This window comes from Hylobates moloch, unplaced genomic scaffold (genome assembly GCF_009828535.3).
Source record: "Hylobates moloch isolate HMO894 unplaced genomic scaffold, HMol_V3 SCAFFOLD_15, whole genome shotgun sequence".
In the NCBI taxonomy this organism is placed as follows: Eukaryota; Metazoa; Chordata; class Mammalia; order Primates; family Hylobatidae; genus Hylobates; species Hylobates moloch.
The window spans coordinates 23,274,321-23,292,024 of NW_026652290.1; the positions used below are offsets into that span (position 1 = coordinate 23,274,321).

Genomic DNA, 17,704 nt, shown 5'->3' on the forward strand with positions numbered 1-17,704 from the left:
AGGATTCAGTGCTATTTGAATGGTTGTTTGCTTTTATTAGTGATTTTCACTTTTAGTTTAATAGGTAGGGTGTATAACAATCACCAAAAAATGGTTGGTGATTCAGAGGAAAGGCTGGGAGGGACTCTGGGGTAGGGGGAAGGAACCCTTTTGGATTAATGTCTCTGATACCACTAATTTGGGACCCCACATCAGGCAGATCAACAATTTGGAGAGCTGTGCTTGGCTACTGTGAAGAGCAGAAACTTCAACCGGTCCCGGGTAATCATATTATACAAACAGAAAATCTGATATGTCCACTTTCCTCTTGGCCATGAAGATAATTTTTCTCATGTTCCCTTAGTTTGAGGGAATGAATAATTGCATGTTATATATTTTATGTTGAGTTTGATTTCAGTGTAGCTGGCTTCTATTTTTTTCTAGCTAGAATGGCTTTAATGTGTTAACATTTCAAACTGCTGAGTTACATTGATAAGACCTAATTAAAACTCATGTGTTGAATTCTAATTTGATTAACTTGCAAATTTCACAGTTTGTGATCTATTGTTTATAGATAACCTTTTTTTAAATTCCAGTTTCAGAAAAGGCCAATTATGAATTTTTAAAAGCAAGAGCATTTTAAGAATATTTAGGAAGAGACTTCGGCTCATTGATAGCTACATAAGCAGAAGCAAATGGAAGGATGCTTTCACCCAAGTCACACATCATTAAGTGTATTATGCAGGTCAAGCACCCCTAGAGTCAAAATAATATCTTCCTTTGCAAACTTGCATTGGAGGGGACAGCTTTTCTTCAGAATTGTGTCCTTAGAATGTGTATGTTAGTTCTGGCAACTTCTCTTGAATTATGTTAATGCAGTGAGTGGAAAAATCTTTAAGCAGTCAAAAGATGTTTATTAAGCTTCTACTCTGGGTAGGATATGGCAGCCTAAACTCTAGGGAAGCATATAAAGAAGTTAGCAGTGGGGCATTAATAGGAATTAATTAGCAAAGCAAAGCAGTTAATATTCAAGTGCTAAATTGTATAATGGAGACGCAAGTGCTATAGTTGACAGAGAAGTATTCACCTTTCTGTGCACAAATTAACCTTGTGTTGGGACAATGAAATGTGCATTGCTTTTCATCTGGGGATTGAACATTGAGTCTGGGAGTCTGCTGATAGTTTTACAGATTCTTTTACAGAGAAGCACCTAGCGAATGCTTTAAATGATGCTGGTTTAGGACCTATGAGGTCTAAGTAAAGCATGATTCGCTCTTCTGTATAAGGAGGACAATAAACCAAAAACAGCAATAGGTCATCAGAAAGGGATAAAGAAAAAAATGCATATTTAATTTCTGTAAATCAAATATATCTCAAATATAGTGGAATAGCTGTCTTGCTATGAACACAACATTGCAAATGTGAGGTTATAATAAACTCTTGTATATCAAGCATCTTTTTAAAGCTACTTTATCTTTCTAGATATAGTATTTTAAATATCTTAATAGTATTCATACAAGTCTGGATTTTTAAATATGGATTAAAATTTACACGTACACATGCATATCCAAACATACATACACATGCTATTTAAAGCCACATACATGCATCCATGGAAGTCAGTAGATGTGGCTACTAGTAAGAAGCATCTGGGCAGCCACTGGTTCAAGGATACCTTTAGGCAAATCGGACACCATAGGCAACTCCTGTCTATGGCATCCACCAGGATGCACAGCGTGGCGAGCAGTGCTAGTGATTTCAGTGACCCTTGCCCCACTTGGTTGAGGACCCCAGGACAGTGGGTAAGCTGCATGGCCATGCACAACTGATGATCCAGTTGTGCACAATGGTTAAGAATGATCTTAGTTCAAGCGGGTTTGAATCCTATTCCTAGAGCCTATTGTGTGATATTAGGAATTCTATGAATTTCTCTGGGCCTAGATATTATTATTAAAATGGGGATAGTAATAGTATTAGAATGATTAAATAGATTGTTATTTGACATACATAAGCCTCAGCACAGTACCCAGTATTTGTGGATATACATAAAGAATCATAACAATCTTCTATTTGTAGATAGTTGCATAGACCCCGAGCCCATCTCTTTCCCTGTGGCAACTAAGAAATGAGCCAGAGGGATAGTTGGAAAGCTAAATTAATGGCAGAAATTATAATATAATGTTAATGATAATTCTATACATGCTTACTTTCATTTTATTTGAAAAAACACATATTATTTAATTTGCTGCCCACCATCACCTTTTGAGGTAATTATTGACTATGCCAATATTCTATCTGAAGAGATCAGTGATAGATCCATATAACAGTGAAGTCTTAACCCCTGTCAGCTACAGAGCCCTTGTTGAACCCAGTTTTTCTGAGATCACATTGCCTGAACCTCTATTAGACCTTAGTTATAGTCCTTCCAAATTTATTCACTCACACTGGGAGAAGATTTATAATTTAGGAAGCATTTTTCTTGTGTTATTTTACTTGTTCATTGCAGAAACTGCAGTCCCCCAAACTGTACTCTCTTGGTCTGTCTTCTGGAAAATACGGGTACCCCAGAAGCAGGGGAGTTGGAAGTACCTATTCACATTCCCCTGTCTGTGAAGAAGCAGGTTGCATACAGTTTTGGGAGGATATGATAAGATGATGTCACACATTTCATTCAGGGCTTGCTACCTAAATGGTGTTTAACAAATATAGTAGATTCTCATTACTCCTGATAGTTATTCTATAAAGTCATCATGAACATTTCATTAGCAAATATTTAATCATTGGTCCTAGGGGAAATAGAGCAGTAGGTTCCTCAGAGCTGCCAGTCAAGACATTTTCTTCAACTGATCAATACATAACTATGTTTAATGGGTGTTTCCATTTAGACACTTTATATTTCTGATTCATTAACATTGAATTCACAGCCAATAACTCTGTAACTCATGCCTGATTGAAGCTTAGCTAACACATGTATTTTCTCCATAAGGCACATGCCAGCCTTCTCGTGCTCAGGGACACTAGACGCACTTCAGCACCATGCTTGGAGCCATTTTTAACAGCAAAGTTACTAACAAAAAGCACAAAGATATGAAAAATGTAGCATTAAATAGACTGCAAAAAGTACACTTGTTTACAGTACGAGAGCTGAAAAAGGAAGGCAGAGCATTGCCTTGTTCAACCTCATCTGGGAATATGCATGTTGGGCAACTCAAATTTTTTGCTGCTCTGCCCACATTTGCAAATGACCATGAAAATGCTACAAGCCTTGATTTTGGGGTTACAAATATATTTTAGAGAGTAGGCAAATTGGCAAATGAAGAATCCATGAATAAGAAGACTGTAGTTCTCCTTTTTCTACATTTTCTTACCTAGCAGTTATTGAAAATGAACCCATGCTTCCTAATTTTATCCTTTATCCCATTATAACTTTTCTGCCTACGTACTCAAAGGCTTTAACAAGGAGCCACAGGCATGCCACCACCCCAAAGGAGATGGGGGAGGGCTGAGAGTAGGCACACCATCCCTGGAGTGCTGGGCAGGGGATTTTTGTTTGGCATCTCTCTGTAGACACCTTCACTTACACTCATAGAAAGTAGCCCCATCCTCCCCCACTTGGATGCTCAGATAGTGTTTAAAATTCCTCTCCTTTCCAGCGACAGAAGGCCGTTTTTCTTTTTTCCCTTCTCTGAACAGATTTCAGTGTTGAAAGAGGTGCATTCTTTCATCTGGTAAAAGTTTCCTGAGACCAAATATAAAAATTGTCAAGAATAGCTTCTTTTGAACAAACATATGCCATCAAAGCGGCAGAGAAGTTCTGTTATTGCCAGTGCGCACGTAGCTTTGGATATCTCTGTATTTTTCATATATGGGTGGGACGGGGACTTTGGGGAGCTTATCAGCCTGTGCTCGTGGCCTCCCTGGAATGGAGAAAGACGTGCTTTCCGAAATGACAGGGTAGCTCATAAGCCTTTGCAGGGTCTGACTCTGCCATCCGCAGAAGGCAGAGTCAACATACGGTCTGTACGTCCTTTGTCACCGTCACTCACGCTTTTTCTGTAACCCACGCAGGCCATCATGGCGCAACTACCGCAGGAGGAGAAGGCAAAAATAGCTGAGCAGGTGGAGATATTCCATCAAGAGAAAAGCAAGCTGGATGCAGAAGTGGCCAAATGGGACGACAGCGGCAATGATATCATTGTGCTGGCCAAGCAGATGTGTATGATCATGATGGAAATGACAGACTTCACAAGGTGAGGCCCAGAGCCAGGGAGCTGAAGATTTTTTCATTAAACTCAGAAGTGTAGCAGTGTGTATTAGCATGTGAAAGCCTGCTGAAAAATTAAAATATACCAACGCAAGGTGGTGGTATTATAAATTTACATGTGTAAGTCAAAATGATCTGCACTTAATTCCTAGCAGATAGGTGGATCTTTTTGGTCAAGGAGAATAGATTCAATGTTGTAATTATTGTTGTTGTAATTATCTACCCTAAGGCAGTCATAAAATCAAACCTTGGGGGATGGGTGACTCATCTTTGGTCTGTGCTATTTTGCAATATGCTTAAATATTATTCTGAAGATAAAGCGAATGAGTTGTTAATATCCCTTTGGAAAAATATGTACCTGTGTGCGTGTGTGTGTGTGTGTGTGTGCGCGCGCATGCATGTATACATATAGTATGTTGTAATATTAGCTTGTGATCTAGCATTTTCATTTTCTTACATATTAAGAATCAGATACAACAATGTAAAATTCCATTGTTTTCACAGAGAAATTAAAGTTGTATAAGATTTATTTCCTTTAGCTCCAAGCTAGTACCTTTGACAAATCAAGTGACCAGTCAGAATTTTGTCAGGAGACTTTTCTTCAACAAGGGTTAGTGCTCTTTCTATCATTGCATTTTGGTCTCTTCTTTAAAAGAAGGTGATATCTCTGCCCTTTCAACATAAAGGGCAAACCAAGGGAGAGCAAAACTCAATAGGAACCTCCCTGAATTTTTGAATCAGAATATCAGGTGATTTGGGGGCGAGTCTCTTACTCTCTATTTGCGAAATGGTGAAATAACACTTGTCTTATCAACTTTAGAAGAGAGTTTTAAAATCCAAAGAGATAATGCAAGTATAAATTATGCTGCCATACAAATATAAACTATTGTTTTACCGTAGTTTTTTTTTTCTGGAAGACATACATATACGTGAAGATGTTTTAATGACTTAACGTGGTATTTGTTATTGAAATAATATAAGATATATGGGAATGTCAAGACATCATCTGATGGGTGACAACTTTTTTTAATGGTTGTTGAATGCTTCTAATGAGAAAAGGCTAGAATTGATTACAAGTTATAATTTAATATGGAACATCTCTGCGTCACCCTCTTTGCCTCTGTCCAATATGTACTAATGACATAGCCTGGCCCTTTTTCCCAATATTTTAAATTTTTTTTTTACTTCAGTGGAATGATTTTACTGTTATGAAGGAGCCCTTTGAGACTTTTAAATGTCATTGTATTCATTAGAAGTTCAAATTTGTACATTTGGTTAGTCTTTGTGGACTTCACACATTTATTTCACAAAGCATAACAGCAGGAAAAAAGTCTGAGCCATTATTTCAGCCTGAAACTTCTACAAATCAGACGATTATGGCAGTCTCAGTCATTGTTTCTCAAGGCCTGTGATGACTTAATTTGCTTGCTTTCAACATTTTATTAGTACTTTATCTGATGGTTATTATCCAATCCATTAATAGCATCACTTGAACAAATAATCTCAGTAAAGTGAATCATGAATCTGGTCATGTTACTAGTTTTGATCAGGAGCACATTTTATAATTCTCTAGATTGTATAACTGTGGTCAAGGCACAGTTATAAAAGATATATTTGAGGGGCTTGTTACATGGTGTTAAATAAGACACGTCTGTTAGTCAAAGTATAGTTTTAAAAGTGAGAAGAAGGTGTCTTCAATTTTATAGGGATTTCATATCATTATTTTATGCTGATTTAAATAACGAAATATCTAGGGAGCTACTAGTTACAATTTTTCCCACTGCATGATGAGTAGTTTTGTGTTCTTTTCGTTAGGGCAAAGGGAGGAGTATAGTAATTAATGACCAGAGAACCAGAGTAGACTGTGCGTTTGAAATGCAACATAGGAATTGAGGCTTCATTGCTGCCTCCATCTGCACAGCCTGTAGTTTTTTGCAAACAGACAGCTGACTAGTGCCTTTCTTTGTGGCCTCTCACCTAAGTTCACTATATTTGACCTTATCCATTGTTAATATTGCCCTTCCACTTGCATATTCCACTTCAAGGAGGAATAATTTTAGCTCCGTAACTCTAAACATTCTTAAGTACCATTTTCTCTTATTTAAAGAATGGATGTAGCTGATTAGGAATTGAAACTTGGCTACTCTCCATAATGTGTATGTGTAAAGCGCATGTGGGTACACAGTACCCTGGCATTTATTATCTTGTTGTTTTATTCTTACCACTAGCTAATTCATTAATTTGATTCAATAATCTCAATGATATTCACTCCATTATTATTAAAATTGGAAGGGTTCTGCCTCATTATATGTGTAATAACTTCTTCATGGAAGATAAAACTGATTATGCCTCATGTCTTTTTCCCACTCAGTTCTTGACTTCCATCTCATGGACAGTGGCAGAAGCACCATCCTGCATGGAGTGAATGCATGCTTTTCGTGTCATTTTTCAGAAAGAAATTGCATGTTGCTAGTCTTGTGTCCCAATAACAAAAGGTGTGCAGATAGCTACAGCTCAAGTTTAATTGTACAGCAAAGAGCAAAGCTGTTTTTAGAATCAAACTTAAGTTCTAATCTTCAACAGTTTTGAGACTAAGAAAAAAAACTTTCAGAGTACAACTGACTGCAAAATACTGAGCACTAGACTCAAAAATCATATAATCATGCTATATTTCCCAAACTTGATTTCTTGGCTTACTTCACATGCTCAGTACTTCAGCTTAGGGAGCACTTAACTGGTCTTTCAGTTCCAATTCTCTACTCATCCAGGCCACATCTGCCCAGCGAAGGGCAACCATCTAGCTTCTTTTGCACCAAAACTTTCGTTAGTTCCTGTTTTCACAAAATAAAAATCCTTGTGTTTGCTCTTCAAGGCCTACCTTTCTTGACCTTTAGGCTTCTGTCCTAATTTTGTACATGTTTAACATCTGACCTTATAACCTATTACAAAAAGTACCTGGAATAGTTCAACTTGTGATTCTGTAGTTCCACCTGAGTTCTCGAAATTCCCCAGATTCACTCAGCTGTTCTACTGTGCTGTCTTCATACTGCCTCAGCTGATTAGTGAAATGCAGCTCATTAGTAAAATTTCCCAAGCATGTTCAGAAGCCTCTGAAAAGTGACTTTTATGGTTCGATACATTTGCAAATACCCTTTTTATGTGCTATATCTCATTATTGGAGAGTCACATTTGGTATTAACATGTTAGAGGTATCGAGAAGGCATAAAAAATAAGTTGGATTAACTCAAAATTTGAATTTTGAATACTAAGTATATTAACTCAGAATATACTGAGGTATAGATTTTTCACATTAGTACTTATTACCTTCTCACAAAATAAATGTGAATTAGTTCATAAATGGTGATGTGACAGCAGTAATGCGGTAATACTTTTCCTTGACTTTCTTTTTTGGCATGACCACTTCACGGGAAAGACTCCAGATACTGACCTTTGCATCAGAATTACCTATGTCCTAAAGAGAGACTGTTTCAAGTATCTATATAAGTAGAGATAATTATATGGCTTGATGCTCTTTCCAAGGAAACTAAAAACATACTCCAGATGGGACAATATGATTGCTCCTGCATTAAGAACATGAGATTACCCATAGCATCTTTTAAAACCCACAAAATAGAAAATCTGGTCTAAGGTAGGAAAACACAAGGGCTGTGGGTTGCAATATTAAAATGGGGAGATACAACCAATATGGCCAGTCTTCTTGTCGATACTGTCTTCCACGGATAGGAAGACTCAGATTTCTGACGCTTTCATGGATGTGATTTTTTTTTCTTTCGTTTTTTTGTTTGTTTGTTTTGCTGTTGGCTATTTGTTTCTTGTTTCAGTCCCCACCTCACATTATCTAAATGACTGTAGCTCGTTTTGACTTGTGCTGTCCAATACAGTAGCCACTAGCCATATATGACTACTTAAATTGTTTTTCTATTATGGTATACATCATGAAGTTTACCATCTCAATCCTTTGTAAGTGTACATTTCTATGGCATTCAGTACATTTACACTGTTGTGCAACCATTACCACCCTCCATCTCCAGAGCGTGTTCATCTTCCTCAACAGATACTCTATACTTAATGTAAACTCCCCATCTGCCTTCCGTTTCTATGAATTTGACTAATATAGGTATCTCATATAAGTTGAGTCATACAATATTTGTCCTTTTGTGACTGGCTTATTTCATTTAGCATAATGTCTTCAAATTTCATGCATATATTGTAGCATATTCTCAAATGTTTTTCCTTTTAAAGGTTTACTAGTATTCCATTGAATGCATGTACTACCCACATTTTCTTTATCCACTCATCTCTTAATGGGCACTTGGGTTGCTTCCACCTTTTGGCTATTATGAATAATGCTGCACTGTACATGAGTGTATAAGTATGTAAGTTCCTGCTTTCATTTCTTTTAATTGTATACCTGGAAGTGGAATTGCAGGATCATATAGTAATTCTTTTAAATTTTTGAGGAATCACAATATCATTTTTCACAGTGGCTGCACCATTTTACATTCCCACCAGCAATACACAAGTATTCAAATTTTTCCACAATGGTCAAATTTCTCCACATCCTTGCCAAAACTTGTTTTCTGTTTTTTCTTGATAGTAGCCATCCTAATGGATGTGAAGTGGTGTCTCATGGTGGTTTTAATTTGTATTTCCCTAATGATTACTTATGTTGAACATATTTCCTATGCTTATTGGCATTGTATATCTCCTTTGGAACAATGTCTATCCAAGTCTTTTGCCCATTTTTTAGTTGGGTTGTTTGCTTTTTTTGTTGTTGAGTTGTAGGAGTCATTGGTATATTCTAGATATTAATTTCTTATCAGGAATTAGAAATTCCTGATAAAGAATTACTATTTTCTCTTATTTTATTGGTTTCTTTTTCACTATTTGCTGGTAGTGTTTTTTGACACACACAAGTTTTTAATCTTGAAGTTCAACATCTATTTTTTTCTTTTATTGCTTATACTTTTGGTGTCATATCCAAGAAATTATTACCAAATCCAATGTCATGAAGTTTTCTCCTGTGTTCTTCGAGTTTTATACTTTAGTTCTTATGTTTAGGTCTTTCAACATTATTCAGTTAATTTTTAAATGCGGTATAACATGAGGACTGCTGCTTCTTTAGCATGTAGATAATACAGTTTTCCCAGCACCATTTATTGAAAACAATTGCCTTTTCCAAGACCTAAATCTTAGCAAAACTCTTAATACCTTTGTGGAAAATCATTTGACTTTATATATATAAGGGTCTATTTCTGAACTCCACTCTATTCCATTGGTCTCCATGTCTGTCTTTATGCCAGTATGACACTATTCTGATTATTGTAAGTTTTAAAATCAGAAAGTGTGAGGCCTCCAATTTTTGTTCTTTTCAAGATTGCTTTGGCTATTTGTGTTGCCTTGAGATTCCATGTGAATTTTAGGATGGATTTTTTAATTTTGGCCAAAAATGCCTTTGGGTTTTGATAGGGATTACAGTGAATCTGTAGATCTCTTTCAGCAGTATTGACATCTTAATATTAAATTTTCCAATCCACATTTATTGAATGACTTTCCATTTATTTTTGTAATTTCAACAATATTTTGTAGTTTTCAGTATGCAAGTCTTCTGACTCCTTGGTTAAGCTTATTCCTAAACATTTAATTTTTTTGATACTATTGTAAATGGAGTTATTTTCTTCATTTTCTTTTAGGATTTTTTTTTTATTACTAGTGTCTAGAAACATTTTGTATCCTGCAACTTGCCTGAACTCAGTTATTAGTTTTACCAGGATTTTTTTTTTTTTTAAAGAATCTTAAGCATTTTCTACATGTAAGATCATGTCACCTGTTAACAGAGATAATTTTGCTTCTTCCTTTCCAATTTGAATGCCTTTTAGTTCTTTAACTTGCCTGATTGCACTGGCTGGGACTTCTGGTACTATGTTGAATAGGAGTGGCAAGAGCAGGCATCCTTGCTTTGATCCTGGTCTTAGAGGTAAAGCTTTTGTTATTCACCATTGAGTACAAATAAAGTAAGCTGTGGGTTTTAAAATTTTCATTAAGATGAAATAAAACTGCAACATTGTTTGACAGTTTCTTTTAAAGCTAAAAACATGTGTGGTGTTTTTTCTGAGGTCTCTGTTATGTTCTATTGGTGTATATGTGTGTGTTGGTACCAGTACCATGCTGTTTTGGTTATGGTAGCTTTGTAGCGTAGTTTGAAGTCAGGTAGCATGATGCTTCCAGCTTTGTTCTTTTTGCTTAGGATTGTCTTGGCTATACAGGCTTTTTTTGTTCCATATGAAATTTAAAGTCTTTTTTTAATTCTATGGAGAAAGTCAATGGTTGCTTGATGGGAATAGCATTGCATCTATAAATTACTTTGGGCAGTGTGGCCATTGTCATGATATTGATTCTTCCTATCCATGAGCATGGAATGTTTTTCCATTTGTTTGCATCCTCTCTTATTTTCTTGAGCAGTTGTTTGTAGTTCTCCTAGAAGAGGTTCTTCACATCACTTGTAAGCTGTATTCCTAGGTATTTTATTCTCTTTGTAGCAACTGTGAATGGAAGTTCATTCATGATTTGGCTCTCTGCTTGTCTATTGTTGGTGGATAGGAATGCCTGTGATTTTTGCACATTGATTTTGTATCCTGAGACTTTGCTGAAGTTGCTTATCGACTTAAGGAGTTTTTTAGGCTGAGACAAGGTTTCTTTTTTTTTGAGACGGAGTCTCGCTCTGTTGCCCAGGCTGGAGTGCAGTGGTGAGATCTCGGCTCACTGCAAGCTCCGCCTCCCGGGTTCACACCATTCTCCTGTCTCAGCCTCCTGAGTAGATGGGACTACAGGCGCTCACCACTATGCCTGGCTAATTTTTTTTTTTGTATTTTTAGTAGAGATGGGGTTTCACTGTGTTCGCCAGGATGGTCTCAATCTCCTGACCTCGTGATCCGCCCGCCTTGGCCTGCCAAAGTGCTGAGAATTACAGGCCTGAGCCACCGCGCCAGGCCAACAAGGGGTTTTTCTAAGTACACGATCATGTCGTCTGCAAACAGAGACAATTTGACTTCTTCTCTTTCTATCTGAATACCCTTTATTTCTTTTTGTTGCCTGATTGCCCTGGCCAGAACTTCCAATACTATGTGAATAGGAGTGATGAGAAAGGGCATCCTTGTCTTATGCCCGTTTTCAAAGGGAATACTTCCAGCTTTTGCCCATTCAGTTTGATATTGGGTATGGGTTTGTCATAAATAGCTCTTACTATTTTGAGGTATGTTCCATCAATGCCTAGTTTGTTAAGAGTTTTCAACATGAAGTGATGTTGAATTTTATCGAAGGCCTTTTCTGCTTCTATTAAGATAATCATGGTTTTTGTCACTGGTTCTGTTTATGTGATTAATTACATTTATTGATTTGCCTGTGTTGAACCAACCTTGCATCCTAGGGATGAACTCAACTTGATCATGGTGGATAAGCTTTTTGATGTGCTGCTGGATTCGGTTTGCCAGTATTTAATTGAGGATTTTCGCATCAATGTTCATCAGGATTATTGGCCTCGACAACCATCTGATCTTTGACAAATCAGACAAAAACAAGCAATGGGGAAAGGATTACCTATTTAATAAATGGGTGCTGGGGAAACTGGCTAGCCATATGCAGAAAACTGAAACTGGACCCCTTCCTTACACCTTATACAAAAATTAACTCAACATGGACTAAAGACTTAAATGTAAAACCCAAAACCAAAAACAAACAAAAACCCTAGAAGAAAACCTAGGCACAACTATTCAGGACATAGGCATGGGCAAAGACTTCATGACTAAAACACCAAAAGCAATTGTAACAAAAACCAAAATTGACAAATGGGATCTAATTAATCAAAAGAGCTGCTCTACAGCAAAAGAAACTAGCATCAGAGTGAACAGGCAACTACAGAATGGGATAAGCTTTTTATAAACTACCCATCTGACAAGGGTCTAATATCCAGAATCTACAAGAAATTTAAACACATTTACAAGAAAAAAAACACCATCAAAAAGTGGGCAAAGGATATGAACAGACATTTGTCAAAAGAAGACATTTATGTGGCCAACAAACATATAAAAAAAGCTCATCATCACTGATAATTAGAGAAATGCAGTTCAAAACCACAATGAGATACCATCTCATGCCGGTCAGAATGGTGATCATTAAAAAGTCAGGAAACAATAGATGCTGGCAAGGCTGTGGTGAAATAGGAATGTTTTTACACTGTTAGTGGGAGTGTAAATTAGTTGAACCATTGTGGAAGACAGTGTGGTGATTACTCAAAGATCTAGAACCAGAAATAATACCATTACTGGACATACACCCAAAGGATTATAAATCATTCTACTACAAAGACACATGCATATGTAGCAGCACTATGTACAGTAGTATAGACTTGGAACCAACTCAAATGCCCATCAATGATAGACTGGATAAAGAAAATCTGGCACATATACACCGTGGAATACTATCCAGCCATAATGAAGAATGAGATCATATTAATTGTAGGGACATGGATGAAGCTGGAAGCCATCATTCTCAGCAAACTAACAAAGGAACAAAAAAACACCACATGTTCTCACTCATAAGTAGGAGTTGAACAATGAAAACACATGGACACAGGGAGGGGAACAACACACACTGGGGCCTGTCAAGGGTTGGGGAGCAAGGGAAGGAAGAGCATTAGGACAAATACCTAACACATGCGGGGCCTAAAACCTAGATGACAGGTTGATAGGTGTTGCAAACTACCATGCCACATGTAAACCTCTGTAACCTGTACATTCTGCACACATATCCTGGAACTTAAAGTAAAACTCAAAAAACTAAAAAGGGTTTTACTACAGGACCCAGATATTTTGCTCTCAGACATTTATCCAGAGATGTAAAAACTTGTATTCACCCCAAACCCTATACATAAACATTTACATCAGGTTTATTTGTGATAGTCCCACACTGGAAACTACTCACATGTCCTTCATTGGGCAAATGGTTAAATGGTTAAGCACACTATGTTACATCTATGCCACAGACTACTACTCAGCAATAAAAATACATGCAATGATTTTGATAAACCTTTAGATAATTTTGCTGAGTGAAAAAGAGTTATCTCAAATATTTCATACTGTATGATTCCGTTTAGATGGCATTCCTGACATAACAAAATTGTAGAGGTGGAGAAGAGATTCATAATTAGGAATATGTCAGGGATGGGTTAAATGGTATAAACAGTATGAGAGAAACTTGTGGTAATAGTACAGTTCTGTGTCGCAATTGTAGTAGTTACATGAAGCTATACTTACACAAGTGCATAAAAAATAGTGAAAGATGAATATTCCCTATGGATTTTACCAGTATCAATTTCCTGGTTTTGCTATTGTACTGTAGTTATACAAGATAGCAACATTGAGAAAGGCTGGAAGAAGAGTGAATAGGACATTTCTATACATATCTCTGAATTTCCACAGAATCTATAATATTTCAAAATAAAAAGTTAAAAATAGAAGACAAACTTAAATAAAATTAAACTTAGTTCCTCAGCCACACTAGCCATATTTTAAGTGTTCTATAATTACATGTGGCTACTGACTCCATATTGGATAGTGCAGAATTATAGAATGCCCATCATTACAGAAATTCTGTTAAAATTGCTATAGACACTCGGATGTCTGAAGGAGCTTTAGAATCCACTTGAAACCTATGTGATGATAGCATTAAAAGAAAATGCTACCCTTGCTACATAAGCCAAATTCAAGGTCTTCTCTTTTAAAGATATGGTTATTATTCCACAGTTATTCCTCAACTACCAGTAAGGGCAGCCACACAATCTGTTATGTAAGCAAAAGGAAATGAGTAACTTTGGTCCCCTACCTCCAGAAATGGCATGACTATTTTTTTTTCTATTTCCCTTCTCTTCTGTTCATGATGTGGGGAAACTGGGTCATGTCACTAACTTTGTGCTCATTTAAAGAAACCTGGGCCTTGAAACTTTCTTAGAAGGGTGTTGCATCATACTCAGAACCACATGTGAGATATTCAGGATTTCCCAGATGATTCAAATAATTTTCTTTATTTTACACATGACTTTAACTGCATTTTAGTAGTTCAAATTTTTATGAATATTTAGACAATTGAATATGGCAGTTGGCAATTTTTCTCATGTTATTTTTCTGGGTATTTTTGCATTCTGTGTTTATATTTTATAGTAATACATTTACTTATACAGAATTTAAAGATAAAAGGGAGTAAAATTTAAAAATAAAATTGGGAAAGGATTAACTTTTCAATGTATTGTCCAGGGACAATTGGTTACCTGTTGGAAAACTAAAGGTGTGATTCCTATCTCAACCTATACAAAAGGCATAAACTAGGTGGATTTAATATCTAAATATAAAAAGGAAACTTTAAAATTTTAGAATAAAATGGAAGGATATTTTCAATTACCTTGGGACAAGGAAGAGCTTCTTAAAGAATGTATGAAAAGCACAAACTGTAGTATAAATGATGAATACATTTGACTAAAATAAAATTAAAATTTATATTTTAAAAACTGTAAAAAAAAAAGAAACCTTACATATAGACCAAGACTAGAAGTAATGTGCAATATAACAAAAGATCAGAATCCAAAATATCTGAAGAGCTTAGATAAGCAATTTAGAAAAAGAGTCGATAGAAAAATACGCAAAAGATTTGAAAAGACAACTCAGAGAAAATATGTAAATCATTAATAATGATCAATAAATGATGAAGAGACTCAGTCTCCTCTGTCATAACAGGAATGAAAATTAATTTTTAATAACCATCAGCTTGACAAGAAAAAGTGAATACATTTTAACATCTAAACGACTGAACATATCTACAGAAAAATAAATATGCCATTTTCCTCCTCATCCTGGGCTCAAGCAAACCTCTCACATCAGCCTCCAAATAGCTGGGACTATAGGATGGTCTTGAGCCCCTGAGCTCAAGTGATCTACCAGCCTCGGCCTCCCAAAGTGCTGGGATTACAGGTGTGAGGCACCTGTCAGTATACAACTTTAATTAAAGTAACTTGTACAACTATCACCCAGCTCAAGAAACCTTCATATACCTTTTCTAAGTCACAATACCTTTATTCTTGACTAGCTGTAACTGTTACCTTGAGCTTTTTCAAGATCTGATGATGGTCCACGGGGGAAAAAGCCCTGAACTTTGTAGCATTTGCTGATGTCCATGAAATAAATATTCCCATCATGGCAGATTTCAAGCTCCCAACATTTGAACTGGCTTGCCTAGTTCCTAAAAACCTAACAAATAATTCTCGTATGTATGAGCCTATTCCAGCACTCATGTCAATTCTGTCATTTTTTGGGTTTTCTTTTTTTTTTCTTTACTACCTAAGTGAGCATCTTTAAATAGTTTTGTTTTAGTTGCTTCTGAGAATATCAATATTATGTAACTTAATGAAATTACTTTCCTTCTGATATTCTGGAAGAGATTAAATAGCATTGAGATTATCTTCTCTTCAAAGGTTTAGTTAACTCCTCCAAGAAACCACCTGGATTTACTGACTTTTTCTTTTCTTTTTTTTTTTTTTGATGAGTTCTATCTGACCACTTTCTTTCTTCCATGGAAATCAGACTCTTTCGATTTTTCAAAGTCTCCCTTCTGGTCTGTTTTGATAATTTATAATTCTCCTAGAAACTTATTTCATCTGTTTTCACATTTATTTACATATGTTTGAGAAAGCAGCTTTATGATACATTTTTTTTTGTTTTCTAACGTTATTGCTCTCTTATCTTTTTTACTTTTGGATATTTTTCTCCTATTTTTTCTTGATAGCATTCTAAATACATTTTCTGTATCTTTTTGGTTTAGAGCTAGTTTTAGGATTTATTCATAACTTCTAGTGTTTTGTTTTTCGACTCATTAATCTGTTTGTAATTTTATTAGTTTTTTTCCAACCTCTTTTTTCTGAATTCTTAAGCCATCTATTTAGTGTTTTTTGTAGCTTCTTGTGTATTAATGTATGTAGTTAAGGCTACTTGTTTTTCTCTGAGCATATTACTTTAGCTGTTAAGAATAAATCATATTTAGAAGAAAAAAGTGTACTAAATTGTGATTCAGGACACATAGACTTCCATCCTGTTTGTCTCTGTGTGTAGCAGTGTCATTTGGGCATGTTACTTTGTCTTCCTCCCTAGATTTCAGCTTCCCCAACTAGAAAATGAGAAAATATTTGATCTCAGAACTTCTATTTTGCATAATTTCAAATTATGAAATTATGAAATTGCATAATTTCAAATTATGAAATTATGAAATTGCATAATTTCAAATTATGAAATTATGAAATTATGAAATTGCATAATTTCATAAATTATGAAATATACCTTCATACCCGGGTTGCGACTCCAATAATTTGAATTGAGTCTACAACATGAATTCAAAAGTCTCAAACTTTTTTTTTCATAACATACTAGTAAGTCTATGAACTGTAGTCTCTGGTGTAATAAAAAAGACATGCTTCTTTTCATTGTCGACAATATGGGGGCCTGAGCATCAAGCAGATTCAGGGTCTATATAGACATTCTTAACTTGGAACATTTTGTCAGAATCAATCAGCTGTTGGAAGTTATTATGGAAGGTTCATGAGGAAGCATTTTCCAAGATCCTTTGAAATTCTTGAAATACATAATTGTTAGCAATGCAGAATCAAACAGAATGCAGTCTTATTGAATGGGTTAAGATGAAGTTACAACAAATATTGTGTCAGAGTAAACATCAGAAAATAGATTTTCTAAGGTCTAGAAGTTACAAAGAAATATGCAATAAAATAATGAGAATATTATTAAACATTGACAGATTCTGTATCCAAGTGTTCCTTAAAAAATAAAAACCATTTATTTTGCACTAATAAAAATGTTAGGGAATAGCAAACAGATTGTCACAGAATCTTTAACTCATCCATATTACATAAAATTCACAAGTGAAATTACTGTCTACATTTTAAAATCTAAGTAGCAACTGCAAAATCAAAGTACTTTGTGGAAGAGTTAACGTAACTACAACAAAATGAAATACCTTAAGTTGTGTGTCTGTTTCTGTATTTAAACATTAATACAAACCCAGTATATTTTACTTTTACTGAGTAATGTAGAAAAATCCAAGAAGGTGAATTAGTAGAGAAATGGAACAAAATATCATTCATTTACATTAGTTTACTGAAAGACATTTTGTCTTCTATTTTATAAAATGTTATTATGTAACAATAGCAATCATTGCCCTGTCTGTATAACCCTACATGGTCTAAATAAATCCCTTCTGAATAGTTTTTCTGTACAACTCACCACATTTCTAACTATAGGAATGTAATCTTGCAGCCTTAAAAAACACGTTGATTTTTATGCACATAAAGAGACCAGGTTAATTAACGATGCTAAAAATGATAAACAT

At 35.5% G+C, this 17,704-nt stretch overlaps 1 protein-coding gene across 17 annotated transcripts in view; it reads left to right on the forward strand.

Moving 5' to 3' along the window:
- Positions 1 to 17,704, forward strand: part of CTNNA2 (catenin alpha 2) — a 1,201,677-nt gene that overhangs the window by 1,137,974 nt on the left and 45,999 nt on the right. For all 17 annotated transcript variants that reach the window (XR_009210118.1, XM_058429034.1, XM_058429035.1 and 14 more), the window contains one exon: positions 4,048 to 4,229. Coding sequence is in view for 16 of the 17 variants with exons in the window: in XM_058429034.1 (XP_058285017.1) it covers positions 4,048 to 4,229 (182 nt within the window). In the remaining variant the exon portion in view is untranslated. The remainder of the gene's footprint in view (positions 1 to 4,047; positions 4,230 to 17,704) is intronic.